This window comes from Aspergillus niger, assembly GCF_000002855.4.
Source record: "Aspergillus niger supercontig An17".
Lineage (NCBI taxonomy): Eukaryota > Fungi > Ascomycota > Eurotiomycetes > Eurotiales > Aspergillaceae > Aspergillus > Aspergillus niger.
In genome coordinates this window covers 287901-304222 of record NT_166532.1, presented here as the reverse complement: position 1 = coordinate 304222, position 16322 = coordinate 287901, and the positions used below count along the sequence as shown (strand labels likewise).

Genomic DNA, 16322 nt, shown 5'->3' with positions numbered 1-16322 from the left:
TCAGCATTAGCTACATTAATACTTTCTACAGTCACATGAATGTACTTGCTGTACCCGACAGGCACCCGCTCCTCGGAGATATATATCATGTACAACTTCGTGTCCAGCCCGAACTCAATTAGACCGGCCGTCTGCAGTCACGGTGCTTATCTTTCCTCATTTCACAACGTTTTCATCAGCTGCCAAATACCCCCCCCCCCCCCCCCCCCCAACTTTCTCTGCTCTGCATACTACTCTCTCAGTCAAGGACCGAATCAATGACATACGTTGCATACTAGTACTACAAAGAGGGAGGTAGTATAGACATGCGGTATTCGGCATTAAAACGCTTTATTATTTTCTTAGCCAGGGGCTTTAAGGGGCACAATATTTCTTGCCCCTAGTGACTCTTCCTGTCGAAAGCCAATGTTTCAGCTTGAGCGGACGCCAAAGCATATCGGGTAGGAACGTGTGTTTCCCCTATGGACTACTACTAATAGTAGTCTACCTGATCAGTACATAGCTGAAGTGAAGCTGTTCCTGCCTGAGCGCCAAGGTATCTGCTCGGTAATCTCTCCTACCCCCTTGAGCTATCTTTAACTCATCCCATCTGTCGACCAGTATCCGATTGTGAATAGAGCGGAGCGGTCCTGAATCGCAGCAGCCGAAATTGGAAATAGACGGGACGCAGATGGCCGGATGGTTCAGCATGAACCGTCCAACCCCACCAAACCCAGAACTTGGTACCGAAATGGGGCCACGATCTATCTACATCGATTTACACGCTTTGCTGCATGAAATAAAAGCTCAGGGTCGTGGATGGAGTATGCTAGCAGATATAGGGTACACCTTTTGAACGAGCTTGGAAGCGCCTGTTGACTCAAGCTAGACTTGCGAGTGGAACGAGTCTATAGACCAGTAATCCTCGTAATGGCCATATGAAAGGAATACTACCCATACGATAGATAGGCTGGTAGCCTCTATTACTGACTCTTTTCTGCCCCGAAGAATGCACAATATAGATAGTACCTTGGAATCTCTTCGTATAAGTTTTGGTACCGTATCCGCGCTTACTGGGACGCCCCTTCTTATGGCTTCTTCTCAGAGAGTAGAGTGGTAAGCTCTCCTCCCTCCTCATGATAGTTTTACAAAGTGTGTGATTAGAGGAGAAGCTGCCATTGAGCAAATATCGGGCTAGCTCGCCAGATTCCAAGATTTCTAGTCAAGGCTGAATGGGTCCTTTCTAAGACTTCGGATAAGGTAGGACTGAATCCTCAGGGATAGATGACGCATTCGGACTGCACGATCCACCTCTGAAGAGAGTCAGTCCAAATTATGGATTTACTCTCCAGTCAGACGCTTAAGGAGACCACCTCCGTATTATTCCATCATCAGTAAGCAGACCCGCAGCATTGATGGTATTCCTGTCAGAGACAGATTAGGGTGCAACGCCACTGACTAGCCTGTAGAGAGTAAGGTTCGGATGAGCTAATTAGAGTTTGAGTGGCCTAGACACGGGATACAGGACTGGTGCAATGCCACAGTAATCAGCATAATATGTAGTGACAGTGAGTGGTGTGAGAAGAGATAGTTGGTATTTCAGATACTATATCTAACTATCAAAGATATTTAGTAGTTAACGTTAACAAGGCGGGTCAGAGACATGGGAAGCCTGACACTAAGGGAAGGCCGGGTGGCAGCCCAATGGAAGGATCAGTGAACACCAACCAAATCGCAGCAGTTTCTCAACCGATGAACACGAAAGCTGTCTCATTTGAAGGACCTCCCAACGCGCCAGCCGTGACTCAAACTATCTAGTCCATCATCCAAAGGGAAGAGAATAAACAAACCCCCGAGCACTACCGGGACCAGGTTCTTGGGAAGAACCAAGCATCACCCAGGCACAAACCATGGAACATGCCCACCAGGACGGCTCAACCGCCTAAGAATAGCAGAAAGAATGGGGGGGAAGAGGAAGGGAATAACCTCTGGACGGGAAGGGATAGTCGGAGGGGCCTCTTGAGTTCATTGTTTCAGATCGGGCCCCTTGACAAATCAGCCGCGGCGGCGTGTTTGAGAGTGAACCCGCGACTCCAAAGGACGCATGCCGGAGGAGCCCATCGTCCCCGACCGATCGGCCTAACAGGCTCCGTCAGATCCAGTTCGGTCTGTAAGCAAAGAGGATTCAATCCATTCATTAGCCTCCGGACTGACCGCGCTAGATACCAAGGGAGGCTGTTCTTGTCCTGTCACTTTGCCTTTCAAAACTAATCTACCACTACCACACCACCACCACCACCAACACTGGCCTTTTTTTTCTTATCCTCCAGTTGATCAGTCCCTCCCCCTCCTTCCATTTCCCCTCCGGTCGCCCTCCCATTCCTCCATTCCTCCAGAACAGCACAAAGCATTTCACCACCTCCCCAGCCTCAGCATCAGCCTCAAGCGCCTGTCTCCTTCCCCTCCAACCACCCGGTGGGTTGAACCTCGATCCAGCGATAACGTCAGATCGACATCTTCAACCCCTAGTGCAGCCCAGACCTTGGTCAGAGCGGCACAAAGGAGGATCAGGTCTTTGAAAGCAGCACAGACGCCCTACCGCATACCGTCTCCTCTTTCGCTTGGATACGCCTGTGATATCGATTCAGCCTGAACTGTAAGTCATCATGTTGTCCCTCCACAGGCGCCCCCACGGATACCCCAACCCCGGTCTTTGTCTTCAGTTGGCCGCCGCATGAGGGACTGACAGTTACGCGACAATCTCAGAGGTGTAGTTCTGGACCATGCATTGAACTTCCCAACATCTCTCTGCCGAGTCCCGCTTTCCCTCCGAGTCGGTGTTTCGAAGACGTCAAGGTTATACACACTAAGTGGCGATAGCCCAGCCTTTACGGTATTTATCCCAGAGTTTGCCGCCAAATTCGCAGGGCTACAGCAGGGGATATAATATACCCAAGGAAAACCCCGTCCGCGTTCTCGATATCTCGCAGCCATGCTTGCAAAAGCAACCTACAACCCGTTGGGTGTGTCTGCAACCCAGACCCCTACAACTTCCTACTACACTGGGTCCTCGCAGAAGCCCACCGCGATTGGAGATTCACAGAAGGGGATGATGTTCACTAGTCCCACTGAGTCAAGCTTTTCTGACGCGTACGACGGGCTTGATGCTGTACGGTAAGTTTTGGCTTTATCCATGTCCGATGACAAAGTCGCAAAATACTGAGGGTTACAAGATCTTGGGATGAGAAGCAGGTTATTGCCTGGCTTCATAGCATAAACTGCGGCCAATACGAGGCATTGTTCAAAGGTACTAAGCGCCACCGTTATCCAGGTCAATTACTCTGGCAACAAATGCTGATCAGCTCCAGCGAATAACTTTAATGGTAATAACCTCATCGAATGCGATCAGAAAATCCTGCAGGAGATGGGAATCAAGAAGATTGGCGATCGTGTGCGGATATTTGTTGCCATCAAGCAACTCAGGAACAAGTCAGTCCTTAACGGCAAGTCGAGGAATCTGGTAAGTTGAATACCCAACTAGTAAATTGAATTGAAACTAACCATAGGCCAGAATCAACTGGCTACACTGGAAGCCGTATCCTACACAAACACTTCATCGGAGCCATCACGCCCCTCCAATCTCCGGCAGACTTCTGCAACTTCTACAACTCGCCGCTCGTCTCGAGCAGCCGAGACTAATGCTCTCAACTATTCCGCTAACAGGCCGTCATCACGGCCCGAATCGCCTCTGCGTCCTCAGCAGTATGTCGCTAATAGCCCGATGGAAATGGGGCGTATGGAACAGGGGCAAAGCTACTTCAGCCATCCGTCCTCCGGTAGCTCGATGACCAGCCGAAAACCGGGAACGCCCAGCGAACGATCTGGGTCGCATTTGAGGCAAAACCCTAGTTTGGATGGCTTGACTATGGGACAATTACCGATGAACTCGCCCGTCATCAGAGTGATCTACACAGGGGGGCAAACTAAGATGCTGGACATCAAACACTGCAGGGATGCCGATGAGGTCGTTCTCTGCGTGCTGAAGAAACTACAGCTCCCGGAACATCAATACCGCAATTATTGCTTCTACGTTTTGGATGGCCTGGAGCCAAATCCTGCCAACTGTAGAAGACTGACAGACCAAGAGCTCATGGAGGTGTGTGAGAGTACTCACAGGTCCGAGCGGGGTCGTCTTATCCTTCGCAAAATCCATGCTGGGGAACCCGATCCCGATGAGCTTCGTCGTGCTTCTCAACTGGCGGTAGATGAAAGCCAATTAGCGCATATGAATGCTCTGAGCAGTTCAAATGTTCGCAACCAGCTCAAGATCCAGCAGCTGACTGGGGAGCCCTGGCATAATATCAGACAGCCCATGTCACCCGTCTCTTCCAGACACAACCAGACACCTAGTGAGCACGATATGCGACCGCCCATGAATGTGGAGCGCCAGGTGGGCAAGTTGCGGTCCTTCTTCGGTGCCCGTCCTCCAAGCGAGATGATCATCCACGAGATCACGTCCTACTTCCCTAGTCACCAGCGGGAGGAAATCGAAAAGACCATGCGCATGTCCGTTCGCAGATCTCAGCGCCTGAGCCGGGCCGCAAGCCGTTTGAGTGTCGTCAGTAATACAAGTTATGCGTCTAGCTTGAGAGATGCGCCCCCGATTCCTAGCATTGCAGATACCTGGCTTAATGCTGGGCCACAGCCTGCTCGCGGTCAGCGGCCGCTCTCAGTTTCCAAGTTCAACCTTCCTTCCGCTACGTACAGAGATTCGATTGCTTCTAGCTCCCTTCAGCCTCTCCAGGAAGAGTCGCCCATCGAGCCTAATCGCAAATCATATGTTTCTTTCGATAGTGGCTCGGATGACCCCACCACGTCGCGCCAGAGCCTTGTGGATGAGAACGCAAGTGTTGCTGCAACGGATGGAGGTTCACTTAATGAACGATTGAGCATCCTCGTGGCAGAAGATGGGGAAGAGGAAGATGATGGTCTCAATGACTTCTTGGCTGGAAACAACTTTGCGCCCAAGAATTGGATGAAGGGATCCCTAATTGGAGAGGGTTCCTTCGGAAGTGTTTTCCTCGCTCTTCATGCCATTACTGGAGAGCTTATGGCTGTGAAACAAGTTGAGATTCCGTCTGCAACCAAGGGCACCGAATTTGACAAGCGGAAGAATAGCATGGTTACCGCCCTCAAGCATGAGATTGAACTTTTGCAAGGGTTCCATCACCCGAACATTGTGCAGTACTTGGGCACTGCTGCTGACGACCAGTACTTGAACATTTTCTTGGAGTACGTGCCAGGAGGGTCCATTGCTACCATGCTCAAGCAGTACAACACGTTCCAAGAGCCTCTGATCAAGAACTTCGTGAGGCAAATCCTTGCCGGTCTCTCTTATCTCCACAGCCGTGATATCATCCATCGTGATATCAAGGGCGCCAACATCCTTGTTGACAACAAGGGCGGCATCAAGATCTCCGATTTCGGTATCTCTAAACGGGTAGAGGCCTCGACTCTTCTTGGTGCGCGGGCTAGTGGTGGAGGTGGCCACGCACACCGAGTCTCCATGCAGGGTAGCGTTTACTGGATGGCCCCTGAAGTGGTTCAACAGACAATCCACACCAAGAAGGCCGACATTTGGAGTCTGGGATGTCTTGTTGTCGAGATGTTCACCGGCGCGCATCCCTTCCCCTCCTGCAGTCAACTGCAAGCAATCTACGCTATCGGCAAAGAGAAAGCCAGGCCTCCCGCTCCCGAACACGCGAGCGACGAAGCCGTGGCATTCTTGGACATGACCTTCCAAGTTGATTACGAAAAGAGACCGAGCGCCGACGAACTTCTCAAGTGCAAATTTTTGGCCAATCCTCTTGCATGAAAATCGCATCAAAACCGGACCCTCCCATCCGGACAATACCTAATACGTTGACGACGAATTTCTTCCCGAATGCTTAATCGATTGATTTGTGTGGAGAGTTGAATACCCCCTGGATTCGCGTGCGTTTCTGTCATTTCCATGTTTCCGCATCCCTCATACCACATATATTGTCTTTATCTGCCTTGCTTCTTTCTACCTTGCACCCAAAAGCACAATCATATAACGGCTGGCCTCTCCTCCCTCGCAACCTCCCTACTGATCTTCTATCTTTGGCTTGTTGACAAGCCATGATGAGAGTCAATTCAATTCTTGTACAGAGCTGCGGTGTGCCGTGATATCTTACATATAATAAGCTTCCTTTGAAGCTGCGATTGTGGGCAATGGTGAATATGTCATGCGTTGCTACCCCTGGGAGAGGGGAGGCGATATTTTATTTCTAAAATCTCTGTAGTATTTAACTATATCCAACTGATAGACCAATTAATCTGACGATCGTTCACGTCCACGAAACAAATTTTTCTTGACCGTATCTTGCAACTGTTATGTTTATCTATGTTACAAATTACCGAGCTGGAATCGGGAAATGTGCATTTGAAATTTAATGATACCAAAACAGAGCGTATTTTACATAAATGATTCTAACAACAAGAACAATAATAATACTAATAACACCACAGATATAGGTACTATCCTTTCATGTTACATATTCAAAGGAAAAAGGTTGCTCAAAACAACAAAGGTGTGAGTGAGGTGATGGTGCGGAGGGAAGAAAGACAAAATCCGTCTATTGATTGCCCAATGACAATTCCGTACACATAAACTGTCATGTTTCTTCTTCAGTTGACAAGCTTGCCGTAGAAAGGAACACCCATGGCGCTGAGCAGAAGACGGGCGTCCTTGTCGGTGTTGGCGCTGGTGTGGATGGTGATGTGGCAACCGGGGATCATTTTGGGGGGGTACCTGTTTTATTTCGATTAGATCTTCTGATCATACTTGGCACTGTGTGCACATGTATGTGCACGTAAAGCGTTGTACACTTGGCAATGGGGCAACTTACATATCATAGTTCACCTCAATCTCCGGGAACAGAGCCATCTCCTCAGGTTCAAGACCGAAAGTGATGTTACCACTGCTATCACCACTGCTACCCTTCACACCCTGCCAATCCTTGAGTCTGGGCATGACAACATCGACCAGCTTTCCGAAGAAATGCAGCATGTTCTCACCGCGCAGCTCGGCCTTAGCGGCAACGGTATCACGACCGGGGGCAATGTGCCACTGGGCAACGCTAGTCTTGGACTTGAAAGTCTCAACCTTGACGTTGGTCACGGCTTGCAGGGCCATACCAGCAACGTGCAGCCATGACGAGTCGTTCGTGGCAGCCTGCTTGACGTAACTGTGGAGAGTGATGCGCTCGATCTTGGGGATGTTGTTGAAGGTGATAGGCTTGCGGAGGAGGCGGAGAACGTCACCACCACGAGGGCCACGCAGAGATCGGTTCTTGTGGTACGGGGAGCTGTCGTCCCATGAACGGAGACGAGGAGCCTTCGGCGGGGGCTTAAATCCCGGGGGGTTGTGGACGTAGAGGAGGGTGAGGAGGTCCGGTGCGACGGTTGATTGCCAGGTCTGTGCGACACGGGGAAGGGAGAAGGGGCCGGGGACGAAAAGTCGAGAGGAGGGATCAGAGGGCGGGGGAGGCCGGTGAGGGTGAAGAGGACCACGGTCGTATTTGGGGGAGCGGAATTGATAACTGGTTGTTTCGTGTCAGTTGGGGAGGACGGATGATTGTCGGATGGAGGATGTTGAAGTGAAGCCTAGGGTTTGACTCCAGGAGAAAACGTACCGACTCCGGGGTAGTTGCGTCTTGCGTGCTCTGGCTCTTTCGAGAGGATTGAAGGACTTCACCGTGTCCTGCGACAGAGGGGTGGATAGAGTGGTCGACTCCAGCTCGTTGATGTCGGCGGACGGAGATCTCGTCGACGCTTGATCGGAGGCATTGCGACGCCAGCAAAAGGCCGGAGCCCGCGAAGAGGGCACCAAGGCCCGTGGCAATGACCTTGCCAGGTATCTGGAGGGTTCACTGGCAGCCATTGAGGTCCACAGGGGATGGGGTTTACTGTAGACTGGTCGAGACTGAATTCCCAAAAATTGTTTCGCGGACCGGCGAGCATCGACTCTTTCGGGACAGCATCACGTGGTGTCCGGGACCTGGGCTTACTGGTGCCTGGGGGATCTGGCAGGGAAGAAATCAGGCAGCCAAAGGGGCCCTCCACAGGCGGGGATCCACATGTGATCAACTTCGTCATCCCCGCCACCAACAAGCTTATCGTCAATGCGCTGAGATCGGCTGCGAAGGTCTTCTGATGGGCGGCTCTTTCATCCACATCAGCAATACCCTGGTTGCCTCGAGCAGACTCCCTTCTTTGCCTTTCTATCCATTGTTTTACAACTAAGATCTTGTGCCGTTACATGTGATGTCACTGATCGCACCTGGTGCCTAGTGCCTAGTATACGTCGGGCTTTGCTAATTGGACATCGCGAGGAGACCATCGCGACCAAAAAAGTCAGAAGAGAGAAAAAAGATAAATTCGGGAAAAATCAACCCTGAGTGATATCACCGTCTGATATGTGTTGTGACTCCACCAGAGATCTCTTCGCGTGCTCCATCGGAATTCTGGAGCCTGAGCAAGGATTTATATAGATCCCCCACTCATCGATGCATCTCGCACTCCCCACTTCTTCGCACATTCGTCTGTCTCGCCCGTCGTCTGGCTAGGACACATGCGCTGTTGAGGATGAGTGGCATCCATAGGTTTCTCACCAGACGTGAGAAGAAAAATGCCAAAGAAGAGGTATGGTGGGATTCCGCTGGGTGACTATGGTCATGCTAATGCGCCTCCTCATCTAGGCATCAAACCTCCTTTCGCGCCCCCATTTTCGTGGGTTTTTCTCCTCCGATAAACTTCCTACCGGGGATACCAATGAAAATCAGAAGAAGGTGAATACAAATGGGGACGTGCGTTATTCGATGGCGCTGACAGGCAGTAGATCAAGGTCTTAGAGCAACGTGTCGCACAGCTCGGTATCACTGGCTTACGGACCGAACACATCAGTTATGCCCTGCAGTCAGAGCACGCCAAAGGGGATGTAGACAAGGCATTCGAGATGCTCATGATTCTTGAGGATGCGATCGAGGGGATAATAAGAGGATACACGCCAACCACGAAGCTTCTTGGAGCGGTCAACCGTGAAGGCGTCACTTGCTACCTAGATGCACTACTCTTTGCCATGTTCGCCCGATTGGATTGCTTCGAGGCAATTCTCTACAAGTCTTTCAATGATGAGCCCCGCCGGAAATTGTCGGTGCTGTTGCGACTCTGGGTCAACATGCTGCGGTCGGGGAGGCTTATTACAACGGACCTTGTGCGTATCTCCCGGAACTCGTCTTTTGGATTGAAGCTAACTCTCTGCTCCGTTGAAGACCAAACATCTGCAGGACGCCCTTGCTGAATGCGGCTGGGAAGATGCGGCCAAGCTTCGCCAACAGGATACGTCTGAAGCGTTCACGTTCATCACGGAGAAGCTGGAATTACCTCTTCTCACACTGAAGATGGACATATACCATACCGGAAAAGAGGATGTAACCGGCGATCATAAATTTGTCAATGAGAGACTGCTAGAAGTTGCGATACCTGAGCCAGCTGATGGCGAGACCGTTACTCTGGAAGACTGCTTGGAGTCATACTTCAACAATAGGGTCGAGGTCAAGCGGCATCTGGAGCGGCGTTACACTGTGGGTTCAGTCAAATCAATGGATTCCATAGCCAAAGGCTGTACGACACATGTTGAGACCATTGAGGTCGGCTCACCCTTGTCACCAGCTTCAAGCCAGTCATATTCTCCGCTAGACGATGTCACACCAGTGGCCTCGCTGACGGAAGTGGTCGACTCGGCCCCCCCTCCATACCGACGGAGCAGCATCGTTCAGGAACGATTTATCCCTGGCGATGAAAATGCTCAGGACGGTACGATGAGCTCTCAAAGGAGAGGCTCGTACAGGAAGGAGGTCATGATGCCCGCCTGGCAGTTCTTCAGTCTCATACGTAAGTTCTACTTGGTATGTGCGTTAAGGAAGTGCTGACGTGAGTATAGCATGGTATACGGACAACACCCCGACAAATGACGCCCAGGTCGCCGCGCACTTTTCTTCGAAGCGACCAATCCTTGGCATGTGTCTCAAGCGCTATTCCATGACACCCACAGGGAAAGCAGTACGGCTCAACACATTCATAGATATTCCGACCGAGATCGGGTTGCCCCATTTTATTCAGGATGATAGTATGGAGGAAGAAGGCCCTATCTACGGAAATTTCAAGCTGTCTTTGCAGGCAATGGTCTGCCATCGAGGTACCTCAGTCGATTCCGGGCACTACATATCAATTGTCAGGGGTACCAGTGCTGGCGCGCCTCCAGCCAGTTCTCATGGTTCAGACCAGGAGGCAACCACTTCTGACGCCTCAAGATATTGGATGCGGTTTGATGACCTGGCAAAAGAGCGAGTAACGCTAGTCGACATCGAGCAGGCTTTGAAACACGAGTCGCCGTACCTCTTATTCTACCAGATCTTGCCTATCAATGAGGATGCTGCGGCAGCCAATCTGTTCGACAAACCGCCTTCCTCTGAGCTGTCAATGGATTTTCGGGATACAGAGAATGCCAATATGGTGCAGAAACCACAAAACCTATCTGTGGAAGATATCGGTGGTGCTCGCGCGGAGGGATACGCTTCAGGTCGGCCTAGTTTCGAAATCACCGGGCCTGACGGTGCAGATCCTGCCCCTATGGATCACAACAGCAGAAAGCAGAGTGTGGCATTCTCTGAAGTTTTTGATCCGACCTCGATGCAGTCATACGCGCCGACTTCGCCGAGACTTACTCCAAGAGATGATGATGGCAGGGCCTCGTTCTCATTCTCTCGACGCAGTTCGAGGCATACAAGGAGCAATCCAGGCAGTCGTGCAGGGAGCCAGGCAAGCGAGAGCAGAATTAGCACGACCTTTTCACGATTTACCGGGCGACGCAGTCGAGAGAAGTTCACCAACGATGGAGTCTCTGAAGGCGAGGTGGATGAGTTAACGGAAAAAGAACTGGGACCGACGGAGAAATTCAGTCCTCCAAGCGGTGAGCGCAAGGACAAAAGCCCCCGACGGACTAGGGACTCCGAGCGAGTTAGAGACAAGCTGAAGGACAAATCTCGGGAGAAGATTGGACGGAAGCTCGACCGGGAGTGTGTCGTGATGTGATGATGTGATGGTGATGACGATCCGAATGTTCGATTTCACATGCGTTTCCGCTTACCTTGCATTCGTTTGCTATGAGCACAGGCTGTATAATTTGAAAGACAAGGGCTTGATACCCGGGCATGTTGCATGTTTTGTGCCTTCAGCTCAGTCTTTCGGTTGAGGGTTTGCATCGGCGTTCAGTAGACTGCATAGCGAGCTTATAGAGTAGTAATAGTTTGCAAGCATGCTTATGATGACGAACAAAATTAACATGAAGATTCAAAGTTCTCTGTTTCCTTTTCAATGGGGTAGATATATAGTAGAAAGGATACATCGAATGGCAACGCAAGCAGTATCTGGCATAGAGTGTTTCTGCCTCAGGCATATATGCGCCAAGGCATCAGTAGCTCCGCTTCGGGCGAGCTACCCCCATCTTCATCATCACCCATCTCCAGCTCGCCTGGCTGTTATACCTCGTCCGGGCAGCTCCACTCAGGCTTCTTGTGCGGTCGAGCAATGAAATAGGGCCATTATTTACAATTGGCGCATCATGGCGCTGGAGACGTCCAGCGGTTATGTTGCTCCCAGCAACCTCGCCGAGCCTCCGGACGCCGCTCTGTCCATGTTCGATGTCCGACGTGTGCAGTTGCAGTTCCCACTGGCTGCGGACTTTGTCGCAGCGCAGGTCGCTAATAATGTTTTGATTCTGGCTTTGTCGACTGGACGCATTCTCCGAATAGATCTAGATACCCCGGAGGATATCGATGGTTCGTCACCCAATGACGGAGATCATGGAGGGTTGATAGACTCCCGGTGCCATGCTGACTTGCATATTTTAGATATCGATCTCCCCAAAAAGTCATCGGAGATAGGCGTTATACGTCGCATGTTCCTGGACCCGTCCGCGTCCCATTTGATCATCACCACCACCCTTGGCGAGAACTACTACCTCCATACCCAATCTCGGCAACCTAAGCCACTGTCGCGACTGAAAGGTGTTCCGATAGAAAGTGTCGCGTGGAACCCCTCTTTGCCTACGGCTTCGACAAGAGAGATACTTTTGGGCACGACGGATGGCCAGATCTGGGAGGCCTACATTGAGCCGTCTACCGAGTTCTACCGCCGTGAAGAGAGATATGCGCAGGCCATCTACAAGACACCGGAAGCGTCGCCTGTCACAGGGATCTGGGCGGAGATAATACCTACGAAGCCCGAGTTCAGACGAGTGCTAATAGCGACCCATGGAAAGCTGCTGTGCTTCTCAGGACGTACTGGGAGGTACGGGAGGGAAGGAGGAAGTCTTGTCTACGCTGATCTATTTCAACGCGAGGCGCCTGTAACCCATGAGATTCAGAAGCCTTCTAGCGCCGCGCCGTCGACACTGGCTATCTCGCCTATTGTTCCAGAAGGTCAGAATGCGACTGGTCAGCCGGAGAATGAGTTCGCATGGCTCAGTTCGCAAGGTATCTACCACGGGCAACTTCCATACGCGCCGCAGAAACTCACTCAACCCTTTGAAAGCTCGAACATGCTGCCGCGGTCTTTGTTCCCGGCTAGTGAATCTGCGCGCGGAGGCAAGAAGCTCATACAAGACCCAATAACTGCCATGACGTTGTCCCAGTGGCACATTTTAGCCCTTGTCGAAGGCAGAGTTGTTGCTGTGAACCGTATGAATGATGAAATTGTGTACGATGAAGCCGTTCTTGAACCAGGACAGAGTGCTTTGGGCCTCCTAACGGATGCGATGCAGCACACTTACTGGCTGTTTACCAGCCAGGAAATCTTCGAAATTGCAGTCGAGGACGAAGATAGAGACGTTTGGAAGGTATTTCTGCAGAAGGAGATGTTTGACGAAGCTCTGCAGTACGCCCGTACTACAGCGCAAAAAGATGCTGTTTCCACCGCCTCGGGAGACTTCCTCGCCAGTAAGGGTCGGTATTTGGAGGCGGCCAAGGTTTGGGGCAAGAGCAGCAAAGGCTTCGAAGAGGTCTGTCTGACTCTGATCAACCGGGGCGAGCATGATGCCCTGCGAAAGTACCTTCTTGGCCAGCTTTCTACGTATAAGAAGTCCTCGTCAATGCAACGGATAATGGTTGCCAGCTGGCTTGTCGAAGTTTTCATGACGAAGTTGAACTCGCTTGATGACAACATCGCCACCAAAGCAGAATTGGCGGAGGGCACGAGCACGGAAGAAGTCAAGGACGAACTCGGAAGTGTCCGGGCTGAGTTCCAAGATTTTGTCACCAAATATCGGTCCGACTTGGACAAGAAGACTGCATATGATCTCATCAGTAGCCATGGGCGAGAGGAGGAATTGCTATTCTTTGCCACGGCGGTCAATGACCACAACTATGTGCTGTCCTACTGGATCCAGCGAGAGAAATGGTCGGAGGCACTCAATGTTCTGCAACGACAGAGTGAACCCGATGTGTTCTACAAGTATAGTAGCGTTCTCATGACCCATGCTGCTGCCGGACTAGTCGACATCTTGATGCGGCAGACCAACCTCGAGCCGGAGAAGCTGATTCCTGCGTTGCTGAACTACAACAAGACCGTAAACGTTCCCCTGGGGCAGAACCAGGCGGTGCGGTACTTGAATTTCATCATTGTCAACCACCCGAAGCCGTCCGCGGCGGTCCACAACACCCTGATCTCGATCCACGCCTCAAGTCCCTCGTCCTCGGAAGCCGGACTCCTCACCTACCTGCAGTCACAGCCGTCATCTCCGCCGCCGTACGATGCAGACTTTGCTCTCCGTCTTTGTATCCAACACCAGCGCGTGCAATCGTGCGTCCACATTTACAGCGCTATGGGACAGTATCTCCAGGCGGTGGAGCTGGCTCTGCAGCATGAAGATATCGAACTGGCAGCGATTGTGGCGGACCGACCGGAGGGGAACGACAAGCTCCGGAAGAAGCTTTGGCTTCTTGTAGCGGAGAAGAAGATCCGCCAGCCTGGCACGGGCATCAAGGACGCGATCGAGTTCCTTCGCCGATGCGAACTGCTCCGCATCGAGGATCTGATCCCGTTCTTCCCAGACTTTGTTGTCATTGACGACTTTAAAGACGAGATCTGCAGTGCGCTCGAGGATTACTCGCGGCACATCGATGCGTTGCGACAAGAGATGGATAACTCGGCGCACACGGCGCGTCAGATCCGGACGGAGATTGCGGCGCTGGACACGCGATATGCAATTGTCGAACCCGGAGAGAAGTGCTGGCTCTGCTCCTTGCCGGTGCTCAGCCGGCAATTTTTCGTCTTCCCGTGCCAGCATGCCTTCCACAGCGACTGCCTAGGCAAGGAGGTCCTCGACGGTGCCGGTGGCAAGAAGAAGTACATCCGCGACCTACAAGCGCAGCTAAACAAGGGGACATTGGGAGCGGCGCGACGAGAAGAGATTGTGCGGGAACTGGACGGGCTGATTGCAGAAGCCTGGTAAGTCTGCTTCATTCAAAGTTCGCTCTACAGTTTACTAACACGTCTCCCAGTGTTCTCTGCGGTGATCATGCAATCAAGCAGATCGACAAGCCATTTGTTGCGGAATTGAACGGGCCCGATGACTGGGCATTGTAGTTGCTCTGAGCGTGGAGAGCACGTTCCTCATCCAATGCATGCATGTCCTCTTTTTTTTTTTTCTTTGGCCTGTTTTACTAGGCAGCCTCTCAGCCGTTAGCTACTTACCTACTTACCGTCTGTCCCTGTCGTACGGTGGCGCCTTGCATTTATCAGCGTTCGAACGAATCATACCTCATGCTTTCTATTTATTTCCCGGTATATGAAGCTGCAATATCAACATCATGAACATAGTGGAGCACCAATGAGCGTAGCAGTACTCCCAACGTACTTGTTGCAGAACCATCCTACCTACCCATGTTTAGTAATAGCAGCTAGTAGTGCAGCCCTCGTGTTCTAGAGCCGAGTCGAGTCGAGCAGAGCAAGATACAGCTAGCCAACCAACCCCACCCCCTGTCTTCCAGCTTGTCTCTGGTCTCTTCTGCAAAAAGCACCGACACACACACACATACACACCTTGCTGATCCCCATATATCCAGTGGGCGTCTGTGTGTGACTGCTCGTGTGGGTGTGGGTGTGTGCTTGCTCGGCGTATCGCCTGCCCAGCTAGCTGCTGGCCTAGCTGCATCCGACAGGGCTGTGCGGGTGCAGCTTGCAGCACACCCTCTAACCACTCTGCATATAGTCGGCCAGTGTGCTGCTACCAATGAGACTCCACTTCACCTGCAGTGCGTTTCGTGACGAGTGCTGTGCTGCGCTGCGCTGCTGGGTTGTGGTGGAGGTGGAGGTGGAGGTGCATGGTGGTGGTGGTGGTGGTGGTGAGTGTTGCTGCACCCAAGCGCCGGGGAGGGAGGATCCTTGTTATTTGCCTACTTTGCTTGCTTTGTTGGGGTATAGATGGGATGGGAGATATATGTTTGTGGTTTATATTACTTCTTTACATAAGTACATCTATATATATATATATAACTATATAAACAAGACAGTCATGGTAAACAATAGTATACCGGTATTTATATTTGTGAGTGAATAGCATTATATAATATGGTCAGTATTTGTATTTAGACACTGGTGCTTCAGTAGTAGTAGGTAGTACAACAGCAATATGCTTACATAGTAGATATAGCTACCTCCACCTCCACATACATCAAACACATACATATCCAAGTACTAGTATCCTGGAGTACTCACATATCCTCCATGTCGTGTTCCGTGATAGTACATATGATCCATCTGTAGTATGTACGATAACTCACATACAGACATACACATACATACTACATACTTACATACTACATACAGCCCATGTCTTGCTCTACTTGTCCTGTCTGGTCTGATCCATCTCATGTCTGAGACAAGAAGGGAAGGGATAAGAAGGGGAGTGCGTAGGAGGGGTGTGCAGCAAGCAAGCAAGCAAGCAAGCAAGCAAGCAAGCAAGCAAGCAAGCAAGCACCCACCCCATACATGATACTGACTCCATACTCCATAACATGATGCGTCTTGTGCGGGATTATCTTGCATTTCCTGCTTTTCTTGGTTATGTTGCGTGGTTGTGTGTGTGGGATGTTGGATTCTGGGGTAAGTGGTTGTTGAGATGGGTGAAACAGAGTCAGAAACAGACTGGGATTTGAGAATAATAGTAAAGTATCTTTCATACTGAATAGTAGATGGCA

The 16322-nt window shown here is 51.1% G+C and overlaps 6 protein-coding genes across 6 annotated transcripts; 5 read left to right on the top strand and 1 right to left on the bottom strand.

The window, feature by feature from the left end:
* Window positions 1-688: 688 nt before the first annotated feature.
* An17g01290 (uncharacterized protein) lies at window positions 689-1797 on the top strand (the record flags this gene model as incomplete). The annotated part of the gene is made up of 4 exons (XM_059745460.1): window positions 689-803; window positions 1178-1239; window positions 1505-1547; window positions 1616-1797. 4 exons carry the CDS (start codon window positions 689-691, stop codon window positions 1795-1797), a joined length of 402 nt encoding a protein of 133 aa, XP_059602817.1.
* Window positions 1798-2971: 1174 nt separating this feature from the next.
* Window positions 2972-5854, top strand: An17g01280 (uncharacterized protein; the record flags this gene model as incomplete). Its single annotated transcript, XM_059745458.1, has 4 exons — window positions 2972-3153; window positions 3213-3286; window positions 3342-3499; window positions 3551-5854. The coding sequence occupies 4 exons, from the start codon at window positions 2972-2974 to the stop codon at window positions 5852-5854; spliced, it is 2718 nt and encodes a 905-aa protein (XP_059602816.1).
* An 836-nt stretch (window positions 5855-6690) lies between these two features.
* An17g01270 (mitochondrial 54S ribosomal protein uL5m) lies at window positions 6691-7945 on the bottom strand (the record flags this gene model as incomplete). The annotated part of the gene is made up of 3 exons (XM_001398319.3): window positions 6691-6814; window positions 6912-7604; window positions 7698-7945. 3 exons carry the CDS (start codon window positions 7943-7945, stop codon window positions 6691-6693), a joined length of 1065 nt encoding a protein of 354 aa, XP_001398356.1.
* A 704-nt stretch (window positions 7946-8649) lies between these two features.
* An17g01260 (uncharacterized protein) lies at window positions 8650-11157 on the top strand (the record flags this gene model as incomplete). The annotated part of the gene is made up of 5 exons (XM_059745457.1): window positions 8650-8706; window positions 8763-8870; window positions 8903-9277; window positions 9351-9957; window positions 10007-11157. The coding sequence occupies 5 exons, from the start codon at window positions 8650-8652 to the stop codon at window positions 11155-11157; spliced, it is 2298 nt and encodes a 765-aa protein (XP_059602815.1).
* A 529-nt stretch (window positions 11158-11686) lies between these two features.
* An17g01250 (uncharacterized protein) lies at window positions 11687-14709 on the top strand (the record flags this gene model as incomplete). The annotated part of the gene is made up of 3 exons (XM_001398317.3): window positions 11687-11903; window positions 11976-14571; window positions 14625-14709. The coding sequence occupies 3 exons, from the start codon at window positions 11687-11689 to the stop codon at window positions 14707-14709; spliced, it is 2898 nt and encodes a 965-aa protein (XP_001398354.1).
* A 646-nt stretch (window positions 14710-15355) lies between these two features.
* Window positions 15356-15682, top strand: An17g01240 (hypothetical protein; the record flags this gene model as incomplete). Its single annotated transcript, XM_059745456.1, has 1 exon — window positions 15356-15682. The coding sequence occupies one exon, from the start codon at window positions 15356-15358 to the stop codon at window positions 15680-15682; it is 327 nt and encodes a 108-aa protein (XP_059602814.1).
* Window positions 15683-16322: the final 640 nt, after the last annotated feature.